General features: G+C 39.9%; 1 protein-coding gene across 1 annotated transcript in view; it reads left to right on the forward strand.

The window, feature by feature from the left end:
- The window catches only part of ALDH1A1 (aldehyde dehydrogenase 1 family member A1), a 55,811-nt gene extending 46,358 nt beyond the window's left edge, over positions 1–9,453 (forward strand). The window contains exons 10-13 of the mRNA XM_084627991.1: positions 2,782–2,946; positions 4,476–4,633; positions 6,129–6,203; positions 8,844–9,453. Coding sequence (XP_084484117.1) covers positions 2,782–2,946; positions 4,476–4,633; positions 6,129–6,203; positions 8,844–8,916 — 471 coding nt within the window. The 3' untranslated portion in view covers positions 8,917–9,453. The remainder of the gene's footprint in view (positions 1–2,781; positions 2,947–4,475; positions 4,634–6,128; positions 6,204–8,843) is intronic.
- The last annotated feature ends 11,607 nt before the right edge of the window (positions 9,454–21,060 follow it).

Consider the following 21,060-nt stretch of genomic DNA (forward strand, 5'->3'; position numbering starts at 1 on the left):
TCCATTTTTAGGTATCCTAAGAGGGTTAATTTTGAAACGTGCTGAGCACTCAGCAACTCCCATACAGGCCACTAATTCTGGTGTATGAGGAACCCAGTTTGCAAAATCTTGGTCTCACTGGGCTCCACTGGAGATTTGTGTGCAGGTGTGATGTCATCAAAAGGACCCAATCAGAATTTAGACAATCGGTGTCTCCAGCCAAAGTCTAACATGTAGGAGACACAGGTTCATATTATTTTATTTTTTTTAATGGACCTGCGAGAGAAATGTTCCCTCTTTAGCCCAATACCCAGGATTGGCAAGATTGCTATCTGAGATTCTATATGCAAAAGTCATATCATTTCCAAGCATGTTATCAAACAGCCATGTAAGGCTAGGAATGAGAGCTTTATCCTATGGGGAAGCAGCGCTTCCCAGCTTCTCAGTAAAACCTGTCTCCTACACTGGACGAGCCTGGTCATGACAGTTTTATTTCTGGTTGTCAATGTTATGACACTGGATGTTGTTTTGGGAGGTGAATTACATGCATCCTGATTTGTATCTCCCTCTGAGTCCTGCACAGTGGTACTCATGGGAGCACACTACTTCACATATTCATTCATATGTACATGCATACTGACTCACACATCATCATCACGTATTGTTATTTGGGTATTACAATAGGGTCCAGAGGCCTCTATCAGATTAAGGCTCCATTGTGTTGGGTGCCATCCAAACAGATAGCATGAAACAGAGTCTTTCCTGAACAGCTTACAATCTAGTTTACATTATAACTGAAGTTGCCAAAGAGTTAATTTGGAAAGTGGACACAGCTGACAGCAACATCCAACTATTTCAATTCAACATTTTCCATTCTTCCTGATGTTGCACATATCAAAGATATTTTGCCCACCAGGATAACAGTAACCGTATATGTCTATTGTGTACAATAAGGCAACTGCTTAAAAGTATCACGGGTGGCCAAGGGGGCAGGGGGTGAAACAGACTTTAATCCTCATAAATATTTTCAAGCTTTTATCATAAGTTTTGTTGGATAGCTTGGAAACTCACAAAAGAGACCAAAATGATCCAGTGTTCTCCAAAGCCTTTTAAAAACACTGTTTTATGGGAATGAGCATGATAATACTAGAGCTGATTAAGATGAAGCGTCTAGCCTCCTGCCTTGTCCTTCTGTTCGCTTAGTCAACTCTCCTGACCACTTCTCTACTGTGTGGAAAAGGGATGAGGTGCAAAACATCCATGGTGAATTATGATACCAGACCACAAAGAATGAAAAAGAAGAAAAACTTCTTCCCAGATAAAGCTGTCTGTGTATACTTTATTAGCGAATCCTTACTTAGAAACTCCACCAGTAAGGTTTTAGAACACAACCCTGATAACTGTAAACAATGGTGTTAGCAGTTGACAATTCTAAGAACTGGACAAATCATGTCAGTATTACAGTGAGATTTGGCTTGCAGTCAAATTCTGTAGCAAGAGTTTAGTTGTCACCTCCTCTCTCTAAGGTGTCATCTTGAGCAAGAAGATAGAACTCCCTTTCCCTCCTCAGCAAAATGATATAATAATGGGGAAAACTGCTCAATAAGAATGCTGATAAATGCTGGGCAAAAGTAAACATAGTGTGCCTACCTGAATTTAATCAATGGGAGTTTTGCCACTAACTTCACTGGGACCAGGATTTCCCCCTGAGCGTTGTGCTGTCCAGAGTAAGGACCCTATCCACACTAATGGATAGGGGTAAGCTTACTCATGGGAGTAGTCTCATTGTCTTAATGACTGGGTGTTTGTAAGGCTGAACCCCAAAAACACACAGAAAAAAATCACGGAGAAAATGGACAAGATAGGAAGGTTCTCAACCTATAAGAAACAAGTTGTGGTGTTGGTTTTATATTTTGAAACATATGCAGAGTTACTTGTACAAAATTTCCCTCCAGGAAGGAATAGACAATAGTGTGTTTATTTTGCTGCCACAATAATAACTTTCTAACATGGTACAACTCTATTTTCTGTTATCAACTTTGCCATTTTGTTGGGAATGTCTTGTCTCAGTTGCATTCCCATTGTAAATGTCTGCTCCTTCCACATCTTGCTCTGATGGACCTGCCAAGCTGATATATGCTTGGTGTTACTTGCATTTGTTTTTTGATTTTGGTGTAAAACAATAAATAAACCACCATTCAAGCTCAATGCCAACAGTTATTCTGTATTCCAGCAACTTCCAGTGATAGAACAAAATTAAATAGTACTGAATTCAAATTCTGCTCTGTTTTTTCCCCCTCTACTAGTGTTAGTAAAAGAGTGTGACCAATCCGGCAGTTCTTGGGAAGGCTTGTCTATATACTTGATCCCAAACAATCCCACTGACTTCAGTGGGTGCTAGATCGGGCCCTATATTAAGACTGCAGGATCAATCTCTGTGATGCCCACTTGCACGGGCCAATAGTAATCCCACAGATTTCAGAGTACTGAGAGAAGTCTGCAATTAATGTATTTTATAGAGGAGAATCTTTATTTTTTATGCAACCAGAATATCAACTTGTTTAGAACATTTAACCCTTCATACTGTGCTTATATCTCTTATTACTGATATATATGGGGAAAGCCTGTAAAGTTTTGAGAAGTTAAAGACAAAAAAATTTGTGGGGCTTGCCAGCTGTTTCATTTCAACATGTAAGATTTAATGAAGCTACAACATTGTTAAGGAACATTGTTAATGGGTTGGGAAGGGATTGCTATCAGTACATGCTACTTTTATCCCTCCTGCAATATATTTTCATTTAGATTAATAAGGAGCAGTTTCATAAAATACTTGACTTAATTGAGAGTGGGAAAAAAGAAGGAGCCAAACTGGAATGTGGAGGAGGTCCATGGGGAGACAAAGGTTACTTCATCCAGCCCACGGTTTTCTCTAATGTTACAGATGATATGCGCATCGCCAAAGAAGAGGTAAATAAATTCATGAGAGTCTGTACTTTCACATGCAGTTCTCTGCTTAAATGTCTGTACAAAATATCCATTTAAAAGGTCAATTTGATAGATAAAAATTTTTGCAATAAATCTTTCATTCTAGGTTGGTTCAGTTTAGAATCTCTTTCTTAGTTACTTACATTAGCTTAGTCAACTCAATGAAAAGTGCTGGAAAGGGAGAATAATCTGCCTGGCTAAAAAAGGTTCCAGTTAGTCTATATGAGACAACAGGTACAGTGGTTGGAATTTTTAGTTACATCACCCTGTACTGCCAGATCTAGGGTAATACATAACAGAGAAAACAAATCTTTCAGGGACAGCTTGTGAACTCCTTGATCCCCTTGATGAGCAGCTATTTGCTACAGTAGTCCCATTGACTTCAGTGGAATTATTCTGTTGAGTAGCTGTTCCACCCCTCCCCCCGGAACAAGGAGTTCACAATTTGGCTGTCAACAAATTAATTTAAAGTGAATAAAAAAGCCCTAGTGCCTCTAGAATGAATCCTGAGGGACCAGGAGCAACAGGAGAGCGATTTAAAAATCCTCACCAGATTTATGTGGTTTCTGTTAGGACATCACTCCCGCAAGAATAGCCTCTCTCTTATCTGCACTGATCTAGATGAAATCAGGATGAACAGAGACCATTTTAAAATGTTCAAGATTAATTTACAATTTTGAACCTCAGAGGTTGACTTTCAATTTTAATTTGGGGGGAATGTTCAGGTGGCTGCTTCTTTTATCCAAACCAATTCATATAGCCCTCGTTGCAGAATTTGAACTAGATGCTGTTTCTAGTAAAGTCACGCACAAAGCTCCCATTCATTTCGGTGGGAGCAAGACTGAGTCTATGTGGTACTACTCCCCTATCCCTAGTTACAGAAGTACTGAATAGTGCAGCATTGCAATTTCTGGCTGAGAACATGGAGCTAAATTAATTGCCCAATAACAGAAGAAGAGCTGAGTCTAATGGAATATTTTCCTGTTTAATAGTTAACACCCAGAAGGAGAGTAGAATTAGTTATTTTATTTGGCTTCTTTGTTTAGTTGTGCAGGCACTTGTGGAGATAAAACGCTAATAAAAGGTTTATGAGAGGAAAAATTGAATGTATTTTTCAATTTTAAAAATGGAGTTGACCAAAAATAAATAATTTAAGAGTTCACTGGAACACTGTACAGATGTGGTAACATCCTGTAACTTCAAGTTAGGTATTAAATGATCTTCTGTTTCTCTTTAATTATTTTCATGTTTACAATCATCTTACTTTAATTAATTGTCGACTCCATATTATTCTAACCTCACTTACACTTAGGATAGTAGTGAACATTTAGTTATCATGCCCTAAAGTCTATGTTCTTGATTTGACTAATAACATAGGAATAAGGCTCCTCTGACAGAAATAAATACTTTAGAAATAAATTATTTCAAACAATAAACCATACTGAAGTTTCCACAGATTTTAACCACCTTTTATTTCTTTTTCTTTTTCTTTTTTTTTGGATCTGAAATAGATTTTTGGGCCAGTGCAGCAAATCATGAAGTTTAAAACTGTAGATGAAGTTATCACGAGGGCAAACAATACTCAGTATGGGTTAGCAGCAGCAGTTTTTACCAGAGACCTTGATAAAGCATTGACATTTACAACTGCTCTTCAGGCTGGAACAGTATGGTATGTAACAATGATTTAATTATCCCTCATTGATAATATTTATACATAGCCGAGGCTGAAATAGGAGGCCATTTGAACAACACTTTATTGGGTGACTTACTATATATGTTTTTTTTCTTCTAACCCTTTCTGATCTCCAGGGAGGCAGATTCCCTCCGCTTGCCCTCCAATACCTCATTTGCTATTATGTAGTATTTCTCATGAATCTGCCAGTTAGAAAGTGCAGGTGACTTGGTGGACTCTCCATACACAATACTGTGGTAGCACAATATAAACTTAGTTCATAAAACTCAGTTTCTCACGTTACCTTAAAAAGCCCATTCTCTTAAAATGCTTCAGACATCAACCTTGGTAGAGTGGCACCCTGGGGATGAGCTGAATGGAGAGAGAGACTCAAATGATTAATGCTGTTCTCCACACTGAGAGTGACCGGGGTGCACCAGTAAAGTGGCACATGGTAGTCAAAGGGGTAGACAGATTTTTCAAGGACCCAAAGCTTGGCCTTATTTTGTGTTGGATCTTAAACAACACACACTTAGCACCAGTCCCCTGTCCAATTAGACTTACATTATTCACAAAAGAATACATGGTTACCGGTAACCCAAACAAATGCACCTTCTTACAAAAGTAATTTCAGGGTTTTGATTCAAGAGTAGGTATTTTTCTTTAGATTATTTAAAATTGTATAAACCCTTTAGAGAGAGAACCAGTGTGAAGCATCCCAGTAGTCAATAACCAAAAACATTTGAAGAGAGTAATTTTTAAAAAAAATATATTTTCTAGTCTCGAATAAATGTTGTTCTCTGTGGAAATCTCTGTTTTCTTCCTAATCCTCACTTGCCAGTGTTGAAGTCAGTGGGACCTGGCAGTGAAAGAGAAGAGAATTAGAAGCGGTAGAAATGAAGAATCACTCAGTTGAAAATCCTGGAGGACTGAGTCAACTAATCAGTTGAACCAGTAGAAGGCTCCCTCTGCCCACACTATTAATTCTGCTAGTTTCTAGCCCCATTAAAAAAAATTTGCCATAGGTAATTACACTTCTACTGAGGTTTCTTGTCCTCAACAGTAAATAATATAGAGTATTGGAACTGTCATGCAGAATCCAACAGAATATCCTGAGTAAATAGTGAAATGACCCTAGACTTTGTTTCTGAGAACAAACCTGAAAGACACTGACTGTTCCTTGGGCTCTGAAAAATGGTGCCGGAACTTCACAGATTTTCAGTAGTAGGGAGATTTGTTATAGTTGTCAGTTACAAATATAAAATTATCATTATCCCTTGAAGACTCTAAATTGTATTACAAATCCAGTATCTACAACTGTAAATGCACGTATTACTGTTTCACTGAACTATGAACGACATACCTGGTAAGTATATTTAAGATCTTCAGCTGGTGGAAATCACCATAGCTCTACTGAAATCAAAGGCACTATACTTATGTTCACCAGCTGAGAATCTGGCCCATGATGTGTAAAGTCATCTTTCTTTTTCAGGGTTAACTGCTATAGTGCAGTGTCTGCTCAATGTCCTTTTGGAGGATTTAAAATGTCAGGAAATGGACGAGAACTGTAAGTAATGCTTTAGATCTGTACACTAGGATTTAGCTGCATGTCATTCCCAGGAATTCCCGAACTCAACTTTGGGGGACCACTTTCACCATTTTTCACTAGAACTCTTTACCTAGGGTCTGTAGTGTCATATTTTTCAGCTAAAGTTCAGAGCTTTCCTGTTATTACATATAGTGTCAGACAAATCATTTAATAAATTTCAGTAATTAAATTATTGACACTATAGCCAGTTTCTCAAAGAATGGGCACTTGTGGTGAGGTATAAGGGCACACGTGTATATGCAAAATTGGTATTTGTGGGTACAGTTTTCCATTTTGCATGCACACATGCATGTTTTAATGCAGTTACCTGAATGCTCATGTATAATTTGTGGATTCCACTTTAGGTGCTCAGTTTTTGAAAATTCAACCCATCCTGCATATTGTAACTAGTGAGGCACAAATTTCAAAAGTTTTGGAGCTTCGTTTTAGTTTAGATGAATATTTCCAGGTTTACAGGCTCGTGGCAACAACATTTTAAAAATGCTTCCCAGTTCCAGTTTACTCAAAAGTAGCCACAGAAATAGCCTTTCACAGTCTCAGTCCTTCTACCTCTGGTTTTGACCCAAACCACAAAGTGCAAAGGTACATACAAATGAAAAGTGAACCAAACGCATTTGAATCTCTGAAGTTTGGTTCATATTCCATTTGGACTACTTGTTGGTTTATCTGAGCCAGCTCACTCATCCCTACTTGTAATATTAGCAAATGTGATGAGTCATGTAATGAGTAATATCATGAAACACCTGACATCATGTAAGCCTGTTGCATGAAATAGCATTATGCCTTCTGATTTTCAGAACATACACTGCTGCTTTCCACCTGCACCTTAGAAACAAGCAGCAAGTTTCTAAAGAACACCAATATATCACAGCAGCAATGTTCCATCTACATTAATTTGTTAACTGAAGGGTAAAGCCAAAACAATAAATAGTTTCCCTTTTGTTAAGTCTCAGGATAGATACTTGCATCGAACAACAGAATTAATTTGATAAATAACATATGTACAGGTGTACTGCATCTGAGTTAATGCTCTCTTTCTAGAGATAAGGGGTAGGATTTTTCAAAAGCACTCAGCATTGTCCTCAATCTGCTCCTTTTGGCAAAACTAATTTTGAAGGGAACAACTAGGCCTAATCTAGGCACTTCTGAAAATCCCACCCAAAGAGAACAAATGATGATTTAAGCCATTGCTATCAAAGACTGTTTTAAATTTGGTATGTCAGATATTTGAGGCAGCTATTTATGAACCACAGTCTTTATAAATCAAGGTTAAAAAGCCCTTGCAGAAATCAGGAGATACATGCAGTTGTTAGAGAGAGATTTCACCACTGGAAATTGTACAAAAATAATGTAAACACTGGTATTATCTAGAGTAAGGAATTTTAAGGAAGTTGAGCATCTAATTCCCATTCGTCCCTTTGGAAATCTCCTCCCTCATGATGTGTAGGAGTGCATCATCAGAGTTAATGGAGTGACATAAAAGGACAGTTAGGAGGCAATGTTTCCTTTGGCTTAGGTGTCTAACTTAGGAATCTGAGCCATAAGTAAACCAAACATGAGATAGAGAGAATTTATGGAGAAAAGTCATATCGAAAGGAATAAAATTTTATGTTATATTTCTATAGACAACATTTGGCAAAAACATTTTCAAGGAGTAGACACACAAACAAGCAAATGTGTAATAAATAACACAGAGAACAAGAAAGTAAATGTGTCAGGCTATATCTAGAACTAAAACTAAAAGAAAACTTAGTAGGTAACCATTACAGTGAAGGTTATACAATTTTGCTGTTACAAAGTAAATAAATGAATGTTATGAATGACCAAGATGCCTCATGAAAGAAATCTCAGTAAAGGATATCTCAGTGTATGGTCCTGATAGTTGACAGATCTCAGCTTTTCTCATATACATACTTAACAGTATGGTTATAGGAGCCAAGATATAATTAGATTGTAGCAAGGCCCAGCTTAATATGCTGTAAAAACAATCAATTATTTCTAAACAGTGTGGCATAAAATGTAAAACATCTAGGAAACTCGAAGTTAAAGCATACAGGCCATCCTGATTTCACAATGTGAAATTTAAAGGGCCACCATAATAGGTTAAGGGTCAGTCAGATTTAACTTTAAGTTTCCTAACTTCTGTTGGTTTATGTCAAAGCCTGAAAAATATTTAAACATACTGTTGTATACAGTTTCGTCACTAACTAAAAGTTCCCATAATGGGTTAACTATGTGTTTTATTCACCCAAGAATAAGATTCTTAGGAAAATTCAGACAGCTGAGGAAGGCCCTGTAAAGTGTATGTGGGTGTAGGTCGTGACAAGTTCCTGATTTGGGGCTCAGTTTAAATATGTGCTAAATGGCTTCAGTAACATTGTGTCATACCAAAATGGAAGCCCTTTGACACATTTTTCCTGGGAAGCAATTGCTTTTGTGTTGAAAATAGCATCCAGCAGTAGCCTAGCTAGATTGAAAACTTCCAAGGAGGCCAAGAAAATGTAGCCAGTTGTAAAGTACTACAGCAGATCCATTCTGAGACATCACTACTATGATCAGCATTGCAGCGAGTGCTATTATTGTTTCTCATTTATCTAGGGGAGAATATGGCATTCATGAATATACAGAAGTTAAGACTGTCACAATCAAAATTCCACAGAAGAACTCGTAATGTTGCTCCAGAACAGAATTTAGCATCTTCAAATACTAAGCAAATCTGCAAAGGTTAATTGCGTTGTGAAAAATTTTTACATCCCAAATTATTCATTAACTTGCAAACAAGGAATTTGCTTAAATTAACATGATCGAGATTAATGTAGAAATTGTACATGTAATTTACTGGGAGGGACATTTTAATGCCTGGAACATAGCTAACAAATTTTGAAATTCTTATTGAGAAAGGACTATTTTTTCAATGGAAGATATGTGCTATGAAAATGTCTTTTTTTTCCCCAATACATACAGCTTGTGCAGTTTGATTTAATGTGCTATTCTAAATATTAGATGGCAAGTTGTCTTTACGTTTTTCATCATGACGTTAGCAAAAGCACTTACAAATTACTATCTAATCGATATTCTTCTCTGTCTCTTTGGAAAATCATAGATTTGTTCTGGGTACATTGCTGAGAATGTTGAATTTGTTCATCGTGTTAAGTACTCCACACATAATCTGGATGTAAACTTTATTAAAATCTATCTTCAAATCTAATATTGTTTCTTTTACTGACATTTAAAATGGCAATAGTTTTCACTGAGCACTGTATAGTACACTTTGGATGCGACAGAATACGCAGTACTCTCAAATGTGCTTAAGTCATTAGAAATATATTAAGTTGGCTCTAGGAAAGCTAAACTACCTAATTCTTTGACAGTTACTTATAGAAGAAAACTGTAATAAATACATAGGTGCACAGAGACCAGGATAATCTGAGTCCAGCATTTAGGGTATGTCTACACTTAGAAGTGGAGATGTAAATTGCAACTTGAGGTGATCTACTCAAACTAGCTCTAATTGAGCTGCCATGCTAAAGATAGAGTGTAGCCATGCAATGGGAGGGGCTAGCTGCCCCAAATAAGGATTGCAGTCATAAACATGGTATAAACCCCTAGACAGACAGACAAGAAGTAGAAGCAGGGTTCCCTGGGGGTGGGACACCTATATTCTCTCTCTCTCCTGTTTTTCTTCTCCACTTTGTGTACACACACACACCCCTCAATGTTTTTTTTTTCTCCAACTGTTCTCTTTAACCTCATCTCTACACTGTTTTCCCCTCCTCTTCTTTCTGATCCCTCTTGTTGTTCTTCATCTCCTTCTCTCAGCCTCTTTCTCCCCTATTTTTACTCTCACACAATAGGGCTCCTCATACTATCTGGTGGAGTCACAGTGTGCTGATATTATCATACAGCACCTCTGCCCACACCCTCCCATTCCAGGCTGCCTGCAGCAACACCAGCAGCCACCAGCTAGACCGGGAGTTGCACTGTGAGGCACAGAGAGTGCTGCAACAGCTCAGACCCGCTATCAGAGATGCTTAGTGGTCCTAGACCCTGCTGAACTCAAGACCCAGGGCAGTTGCACTGGCTCTCCCTCCCCATTGACAGCCCTACAAATAAACTCTGTCCATTAGCCAGGATATGGTACATTAGTAAACAGAAAATATGTACAATACAGAGGCTGTTGTGCAGTACAGAATGGAAGAGGATTTTATTTATTAGGGGTGTATCTACACTAGAGTGTAAGCCCAGGGTCTGAGCTCAGACTCAAGCCTATCTCCCCTTCTGTCTACATACAAATCACGCTAACCCAGGGCTCAGACCAGGATTTCAGTGGGGTGGATGGTCTGAGCTTGAGTCAAGCCAAGACTAAGTTTGACCCCTATTGCTTTGCAGTGTGGACTCTTGCTCTTGGAGTCTGCCAAAAGTATCCCACAGGGCAACTTTCTTTGTCCTCTCAACAGTCAAGTTTGATGGACTGTCAAGTTTTCCCACACTGAACCACAAACAAAGGGCTATAGCAGCCATATTTTGGGAGGGCGCTAGGACGTCTGAGATATGGGTGGTTGGATTGGGCCTGCATAATGCAATGTAGATTCTGGAGCCCCAGATTGGGACCCAGGGTTCACCAGTTCCTAACCTGGGGTTACAGATGAGTGTAGACGCTGAAGCCTAGCTCAGGCAACCTTTGGCATGCGACCTGTCAGGGAAATCTGCTGGTGAGCCAGGACAGTTTGTTTACCTGCAGTGTCTGAAGATTAAGCTGATCGCAGCTCCCGCTGGCTGCGGTTCGCCGTTCCAGGCCAATGGGAGCTGCAGGAGGGAGCGGACAGCACATCCCTTGGCCCTCACTGCTTCTTGGAGCCTTTATTGGCCTGGAACAGTGAACTGCAGCCAGCAGACGCTGCAGGTAAACAAACCATCCCAGCCCGCCAGCAGATTTCCCTGACAGGCCGCATGCCAAAGGTTGCCGATCCCTGCCCTAGGTTATAGAACCAAGAGTCTGCTAACCTGACTTCTGCTAACTTTGGGCTTACGTTGCAGTGTAGCCATACCTTGTGATACATTTGTCAGCGCAACCAAAACCCAGATCTGAACTTCACATCTGGCCCCTTCTCCAGATACTAACAAACTCCCCTGGACTTTGGGGAAGATAAGGTCAGGATCCAGTCTTCGTTGCCAGGCCCATCTCTACACAGGATTCTATATTATCCTTTTTTGGAAGGTGATACCACCAAATCAACTCACTCATGCTCTAGAACAGTCTCATCACCACCCACATTTGGAGAATAAGCAGGACCCACATTCCAGCTCCCATCACCAGAAGACTAAGGGGCTGTAGGAGAAATTGAGCAGAGAGAAAAGTAGAGGGGGAATCAAAAGTGATATAAATGCAAGGTGATAATGGTAGAAGGAGATTGTACAGAGGGGGAAAGAGCGAGAGAGAAACCACAGATGGTAAAATAGAGGCCAAATAAGAAAAGAAAACCTTCTTGAAAGAAAGAAGGAAGGAGGGGAAATGAAGCAAAACATTTAAAGATGACAAAATTGTAGAAAAAATAGTCTTAGTGGAAAAATGGATCCTAAAAAGAATTAAAGACTTGTTAAGATACACAAGGCAAAGTGGAGTCTTGAGGTGGGATTTTATAAAGTTATGATTGTTGGCTCCCACTTAAGTCAGTGGCAAAAGTCCCACTGGAGCAGAATTAAGCCATCAGTGACCACCTTTCTGAAATTTCACCTTAAGAAAAGAAAAAGAAAAGAGCCCTCTGTTTCTATGCCTTATCGGAGAGGCTGAAATCTGCCCTCAGATACTTGCATGTATCTCTCCTGGCCTACATATTTTTTAAAAACTGGTAGAGCTTTATGCAATATTTTGAATCTGGTTTTATTGTGGTTTGGCAGTTTCTAGCACAAAAGAAACCTGAACATGTTCCCAATTTTGCAGATGGAGAGTGATACTACTTGCCCTCTTTCAATGACTAAATATCATTTGAAAATTGGATGTATGCAGCTAGCTGGCATCTCACACTGGCTTTAAGCTCCTGTCTTTGCAAACATCTTGGATCAGATGAGTGTGTATGTTTATGTAAAGGCAAACCCTGCCATTCAGCCAAAGAGGAATACACAATATTTTCCTGCGGAGCCATGTCTAACACTGAGTTAATCTGATATCGTGCTGAAGTTGTTATCAAGCACTGCCAATGTAAAGAGATACACCTTTTAGCAATTAAGTAAGGCTAAAAGACTAAATATGTTTGTCCAAAGTATTTGAGCTACGTCTGAATGAGGCAAACCAAGGTACTGTAGCCCAGGTAACATAAGAAGGTCAATCAGGTCTAATTGTCTGACACAAACATTCAACTCAGGAGAGTTTCAGAATATATGGAAGGTCTTATCCATAAAGGTCCAAATCCTGCCCCAACAGGCAGCTTGAGTAACTCAGCTGGGTACTGGAGGAGTCCTCTCCAGAGTACAGAGCAGAAGTAGAGCCACTTTGTGGGCACTACTACAATTTCCCTAGCCTTTGTACCTGCACTCTCCACATCAGGGAGAGGGGTTTAAACTGGAGGATGTTCAGAGCAGTAAATCCTGCAGCCACAACCCACCCTGCCTCTAAAGAGCTCCTAACTGTAGTCACACTAGAAGCTCTGGTTGAGGCTTCACGCTGTGAGCACATAGGGGGCACATTGACTCCTGGTATTCTGTCCCTCCCCACCTATTGCAGCAGAACTGCAGTGGTTACAACCTGTCTAAGACTGGTCTCAGGAGCCTGGGGGAGGTGAACTGGGAGCTACATGAGAGCATAACACTTTCAATGAAATGTTCAAAGGGTCACCATGTTATGGACTTCATCTATCCACAGGCACAGTCTTTATCAATGGCATGTTCAAATAGGTATAATGGCTTGTACTTACTTAGTTTGTGCATGCATAAATGAGGGCTTATACTTACAAGTATTGCAGATGTAATTTAAGAGGCCCTTTCTTTCTGAGCCTCATTCACTACTATGTTATTTCTGGTTTTTGCCAGTGCAACTCTACTGAAGGCAATGGTATACAAGAGGAGAAAGGCAATGGCTAATCAGGCCCTCTCACTGGTATCTGTTGTTTAGCAGGTCTGCGAAGTTGTGTCCACCATTTTAGAGTAAGGTTCACAGGAGAGGTGCCTGTTTTCAAAACTGAAAACTGATTACTCCTGAAGCCCCTACCAAATGTATTTTATATATTAGATTTAAATAATAAAAAGACACCCATTTATCTGTCACAGAACAGCTAGTCTCTCTGAGTAGACCAGGCATAGCTCCCTTGTGTCAGAGTTGGTAACCAGGTTGAGCTAATTAAAGGGGGAAGGGCTACTCCTGAGGCTATAAAGACCTGTCAGAGGGCAGGAAAGGGAGGAATAAGTGGGACAGGCTGTGCTTGGGGAGTAGAAACTACAGAGGTGTAGAGTCAACACCTGTGGTGGGTCCCTGGAGCTAAGGAGGTAGCAGAGCTGGCTGCCACTGGGAAGCTGTATGACTCAAGGCAGGATCACCAGAGACCCTGGGTGGGGCAGCTGTGAACCATTCGGACAGTTAGTGAGTTAAGGGAATGTTTTTATTTGCTTATGTGTGGACAATAAACCTTGTTAAAGGAGACTGGGCATGGCAGTGTATGCTTGGGCTGGCATACCCATGCTACACCATTAGTAATACAATAAAATTGCAGCAGCATTCAAGTAATCATTTGAACAGGAACGTAGCCAGCTACCTTCAAAACTCCTTTCCACCCTTTTTTTATCATAGGAAGCATACCTGCAGCCCTCTCAAATAGCTGTCTTTTGCAGTATGCCTGAACATCACCAAATTCAGACTATTTCAGACCAATGGGGGAGAGAGTTCCAGAGTCCCTGCAGCCCTGCCAGAGAACACCTTGCCAGCTGTCCCCTCTTTTTTATAATGAGGGGGATCTAGCTTGGCTGCTGCTGACCACAGATGTGGCAGTATGGCATGGCAAGAGAGGCAGGCTAATTAGGGCCAAATAAATGTAGCTGTTAGAATCCCCTAGTTACCTAGCACCTGAGCTGATGGTTCAGATCCTAAGATATAAGGCAAGTCATGGAAAAAACCACTAAAGACACTGTGGGTGCAGGGGTTACTGGTGTGGCTAAAAAGATAATTTCCTAATGAAGCAGGGTTTATGGAGAGATTTGAAACACAAGAACTTGGTAGCCAAAAAGGGGACAGGAGGGAGAACTGGTCTAGGTGTAGGGCGCTGTACAAAAGCCCATGTGGGAGAAAAAGAAGGTGAGAGAAATTGCAGGAATTTAAGAAGCAAGACCAGCAAATGAGAACAGAGCTAAGGATTAGGGTGAGATTATATAGGGCTTTCAAGGGGAGGATGAGGAGCTTGAATTTAATGCTGTAAAAGATGAAGCCACTAAATTGGCTTCTCAGCAGTCCCCAGTATCCATTCCAGGAGAGGTTCCTCCTGAAAATTCCACCTGTTAGACCTGCATGATTGTTGCAATGTCCCCTCTTTTCATGGAAGGTATGGGCCAGTTCTACTGGCTTGAAGGCTGCCTAATACCCATTTACTAAAACCTGACATTTAAATCATTCCTTTTAAGGAAAAGCCCACTTTAACATCACTGTCAGAGTGAAACCAGGCTCTCTGAAAATTGGGAATGATAGTTCTCTGGGAACTTAGTGGGAGGCCCTAAAGAAAGTTCTTAGAGGCTGAATTATAGCCTTTGCCTGGCAGAGAAACAAACCGTGGCTTGATGAATAAACTGCTCTGGAAACAAAAAATTAAAAAGCTGAAAGCCCAACATAAACTGATTCAGTCAAAGTGTTACACAGTCTTGAAGGAAAGATATAAATCACTTGGTGTATGAAATATTGGACAGGCATACAGGTCCAATAAACAGACCTGGAAATAGAATGGGTTGACTGTTGATATTCCAGCTAATGAAACAGTCGTCAAAGGCAGCGACGCAGATGATTCACCCACAGTATAATAAACTGACCTAGAAAGCAGAAGAGACCACAGCTGCTTTTGCACGTTACTACCAGGTCTCATACCCTAAATTTCCCTTTTCACTGTATGTGCTAGCCAAAATACAACAGGGGTTTTGGGGGTGGAGGGTGGAACACAGATAAAGTAGCAAAATTTTCCAAAGAGGGAAGCTTTGGAAACAGGCAAGCTTGAGGAAACAAACCCCTTGGACATGTTGGTATGGAGTTGACTTCAGTGAGACTTACCTACCAGAAATGGGTTGAATGTGTTGAGGGCTCTCTTTCATGTTTCATCAGAAACAAATATTACTTGTGGACAGGACAGACAAATAGCCACCATTATGATATGACTGAAGAAGAGTAAATATTTGAATGTATGTGCGCCAGCCTTTGCTCAATATAGGCTATTATGATGATGATTAAATAATAGCAAATGCCTTGATAATTATGACTGAGTGCTTTATGCACCCTGCAGAAAATTTTGACTTTGCAGAAACTGCATTTTCCACTGAACAAATTTTAGATGGAAAATTCCTAACCAGCACTAACCTAAAGCTTTTAGAAACAATTAATAGGAGAAATAATTGGATTATTCTTCCCTTATTTTCAGTCAGGAAAAGTGGAGTGGTGAAAATAAGTTATTTGATAGGGGTTTTATTTGTTTATCAAAATTTTCCTCTCTTGATCCACAAAGAAATCTTATCAATTGATAAACATCACCAGATTCTTATGGGGCATGTGAGGAAGAGGATTAAATATAGACTACTCCTGACAGAAAATGGGCTTGAGATCTAACTTTTCTTAGCTCTCTTAAGTACCACTAGACAGCATAGCTAAAATACCTGTTTGATTGGGTTTCTAGTTCAGATGAATGGGCATGAAAATTTATTGAGCTAGTGACCTTTTCTCACTTGTACTTAGGTTCAGGTCCATTTATTGATATTTTTTTCAAAGATAAATGTGCAAGCCCAATTTAATATCTGAGTTAATAGCACTACAGTCATCTGGCATCAAGAGGGAAAATTATTAATAACCCTCCATTATCCAACATAGTAATGATTTTTGCCATTCCTGACATCACTCCAGGGTTCTCATGAGATCTCAGAGTCAGAATAGAAAGAAAATACATTACTTTTTCTAGACTGGTATTTTCAAGATGTGTATGTAAGATCTCACAAAGTAATTTAAGAATTTAATATAGAGAGGAGAGACTTCAACCAAAATTTTCATCCACAACATTGCTTGTTTGTGGACATGATGGGAAGTGAAATGAACGAATATTTTGAATCCACATTGGGGGAAATCAGATAAATGAGCAGGTCCAAAGGACGAGTTGCGTAGATAGATGGAACATAAATGGATGGGACTGAGTAAACAAAGCTTTGAGCCAAATTCTTCTCATTTGCACCAGTGTAAATTGGAGTGTTTCTGTTAAACATAGGAGACAAGAGCAAAGGGATATAAACTGGCCATCAACAAGTTAGGCTGAAATTAGACAAAGGTTTTTAACCATCAGAGGAATTAAGGTCTGAAACAGCCTTCCAAGGGGAGATGTGGGGCAAAAAACCTGACTGCCTTCAAGACTTAGCTTGATAAGTGTATGGAGGGGATGGTATGATGAAACTTCCTACAATGGCATGTAGCTGATCCACAACTGCTAGCAGCAAATATCTCTGATGGTGGGTGATGGGACACTAGATGGGCAGGATTCTGAGTTACTACAGAGTATTGTTTCCCAGGTGTCTGGCTGGTGGGTCTTTCCCACATGCTCAGGGTCTACTGATTGCCATATATAAGGTCAGGAAGGAATTTTCCCACTGGTCAGATTGGCAGAGGCCCGGGGATTTTTCACCATCCTCTGCAGCAAGGGCCATGGGTCATTTGCAAGTTTAAACCAGTGTAAATGGTGAATTCTCTGTAACTGGAAGTCTTTAAATCCTGATTTGAGGACTTCAGTAACTCAGCCAGACGTTAGGGATCTATTATAGGACTGGGCGGGCGAGGTTCTGTGGCCTGCAATGTGCAGGAGGTCAGACTCGATCATGATTGTCTCTTCTGACCTTAAAGTCTATGAAGGAACAGACTGGATCAGATCCATGGTCCATCTAGTTCAATATCTGTCTCTGAGAGTGGTCCGTACAGATGCTTCAGAGGAAGGTTCAAGAATTCCACAGGATGCAGATATGGAATAACCTGCTATGCAAAATATGCTTAATAGTTAGAGACTGCCTTAAACCCTTAAGCATGAGGTTTATTATCTCATTGAAATCAATGGAATTACTCCACATTAATACCAGAATTTGAGCCATTCTACAGTAAAAGCAAAATAAGAAATGGATTTCTGAGAAACTACCATGGAGAGGGACTCGATAAATTGTAGAATTTAGAGAATTCCACAATAATTGCCTACAAATATTCAGTCAGACTGAAAAATGAATACTATGGAGCCAGAGTCACTTCCCCTTCTTGTTTTTCTGTGAATGATCAGTTTTACTCACAATAAAATGCATGGGAATGTATGTTAAGGTCACGCACTTGAGTACTTGAAGACAGGCAAGGTAAACTCAGGCATGAGAGTAGTTACACTGGCTGTGGTCTAATTTATGGGATTGGTTGCGGCAAGGGGAACTGGATAAGATTTCATGGAATGGAGACAGTCAACTGAGTCAGGCAAGGATCTAACTGTCCTTTGCAGCGAGCACTGTGCAGGTATATGGAATTACTTCGTGTGACTGAAGCTAGAAAACTGATTGAATGCTGCACCCAGACAATACTTCTACTAGTCTAATTTTTCTAAGAATGATGCCTCAGGGATGGCCTGATTGGCACGGAAAGGAATCCTTAATCCTGTTTCTCTGCTACCTTTCCCTGAATGTCTGCCTCCCCCTGAAGGCCCCACTAGCTTCTTCAGGCACTCCAGGTCATCAAATCAGGGAACAGAAACAATGCTAGTTGGCTTATGCAATCAATCATTACTAACCAATAGAGCACAGCTTTTCAGTATTGGGTACCGAACATGTACAGCATGGTTAATCCACAGGATAAAAATAATTTAATGAATACATTTGAATGATGAATAAATTAAAGGAAATCATGATCGGTTTGCAGACATTCCTCATGAAGAGAAGGGTTCTAAATTCATAGAGCAAATTACTCACTGCAAATTACTTGTTCAATTCTAATACACTAATTACTATATATTCTCCCCACTCTATCATTTCTCTTTTGGCAGATGTTTTAGTGAGAGACAGGTGAGTGATTTTGTCTCTGCTCTACAGATTATCAGAGTACCCATGATTTTTAAAAAAGGAGAAGCTTAAAGTCAAGCTCCTAAATCTATATTCTGACTCTTAAATAAAAAACCTGATATTCAAAATTATTGACCACTCACTAGCTCCTGTTAACTTCACACTAGTAAGACATATGTTCAGACTAAAGTTCTTCTGATCCCGGGGCACAGTAAAACACAGGAAAGTTTGTGTGACAGGTTCAGAAACATTGGTGCAGGTAAGTGTAAGCTACATCTCCTTGCACCTGCATGGGCCATGTACCCCAAAAGAAGATTCGCCCTGAAGGAGAGTAAGTGCAACCAGCTGCCGTCAGGGTTCTTACTGGCAAGGGGAGGGGGGTGAACAATGCTGAATCTTGTCAGAGCTCCAGGGGATCTTGATGGGTGGGAGTTACTGGGGGAAGATGTTGGATAAGAGCACTCCAGGGCCGCACCCTTCTCAAATAATATGGCCTACTTTTTAAACTATTCTACCTCCCTTATGGTCCCCATTGCACAGGGGAAATTGAAGTCATTTTCTGCCACCATGTTCCCTTCCTGATGAGCTTGCTTCCCATGGGTTGTCACAGGTAGTATATATTCCATAATGTTCCATTTTAATGTGGTTGAGGAAAATACCCTATTAGTGTTATTAAAGGGGGCAGCCAAGAGATATGCAGAATGTTAACTCTGACTGCACAAAAATGCATTGGACTCATCTTACTAATTATGGCTGGGCAACTGTATGGCTGCTCTTGGTTACAGAAACTTCACAAGGGCTAAGAAACACACTTATCAAAGTGCATATCAGGTCACCTCAGAATTTGTTTACTAAAAGATTGATCTTCATTAGTTCTCTATTTATGCCTTAATAGATAAATGGAAACTATCAACTGAAATGATTTGGAACTATTATCATTAAACAATATTATGATTAGTGAACCTTGGCTCTATAATCAACAAAATATGAATTGTGTCTTACAGTTTATGCTTCACCCCCAATCAGTGCTCTCATCTTGTGCTGAGTCACCGTGTTCCTCTTCAGATGTGTCCTAGTTTCCTGCAGCAAAAAGAAAAATGTCTGCGTATTAGACTATGCATTGATGTAAGACTGATCATGTCTGATCATATGCTCCTGTCTCAGTAATTGCATGATGTTGCTTTCTTTTGTGAGGATGCTGTACTCACCATAATTAATCAAGCAGAACCCTTTTTAACCCTTGATGTTTTATCTGTCACTTCCCCAGACCTTGTTAAATACCAAGCCTGGAATGACTGGGCATTGATGCCTCTATTGTGGTTCCCAGGTGGTTACTTTGTGGCTAGGGATAGTACTGTTGGTACATGTAGCACCAGAGACGTCTCAGGTGACTCTTTTTTCAAGATATTCCCTTCTTTAGCTGAAAGGCTTTTTTAAATTAATGTATTTGTTGTACTCTCTTGTAAAGGGTGCACATACATGAAATAGATGAAATGTAGAATAAGTACCGATTGCCTGTGACCCATGTACACATTGTAATTTATGTATCAATAATCCTATTAGATATCTGATTATATGGTATGTTATAGATACAGTGGAATCTATTTATCAGAACAGAATGGGATGACATACAATTTATCCTGATAACGTGGCTTTGGTAAAAAGGAAATGTTTGTAATGGTGAGGGGGAGGGAAACAGATCTTCCCTTCACCTCCCACCCCAGGGATACGTATTAGGGCCATGACATTTACTGCAACCTCAGATTGTCCTTCCTTCCCCTTTCCACTTCCCTAGCTCCCAGATCAGCTGCTTGGAAGGAGAGCTGGGTGATTGGATTTGACCCAGAAATTTAAATGACACTTTTTGCATTGGAACACTTACATAAAAAACTATTACAGATCATTAAAAATGCTCTCTGGCAGTGTACTGTGTTGAATGCTAGAAGTTCCCAAATCTGTTTAAAGCACCTGTTTCACCAAATGCCCCATTCTGCACTCAGAGAAGTTAATGGAGATACTGCCAGTGACATCAGTGAGTATTGAATTGGGCACCATCCATGACTAGGCACATGAGTTGGGCTGATATAGGAACATGGGAAGTGCCATAGTGAAACCAACCCCTGGTTCATCTGTCTCCAAAAGCTGGCAGATCCAGATGCTCCAAAGGAAGCTGCAACAAACCCTATCGTAGGTAGATGTGTGATAATCTGCTCTCTGAGAAGATCTCGTCTTAATCCTTAATAGTTAGAATTGGTTTAAGCCCTGACCCATGATGATTTCTTCCCTTCCCAAGCTGTTAGAATTAAACTAATAATTCTGGATATCCATATTGTTCATATGAATATCCAATCCCCTTTGAATCTTGCTAAGCTCTAGGCAGAAGAATGAACTGTCCATCAAGTTCTGTTGTTTCGTTGACTTTGGAATGTTGCTGTTTTACATTTTAAGAAGCATACTTCATCTGAAAGGCTTGGAATAAGTTGAAATGTGAACCAACAAGATTCCAATTAGTTCTCTTTTCGTTAAACAAACCAACTGGTCATCTTTAAAACAAACCTTTCTTTTTGAATGTTCT

This window comes from Lepidochelys olivacea (genome assembly GCF_965140295.1).
Source record: "Lepidochelys olivacea isolate rLepOli2 genome assembly, chromosome: 5".
NCBI lineage: Eukaryota > Metazoa > Chordata > Testudines > Cheloniidae > Lepidochelys > Lepidochelys olivacea.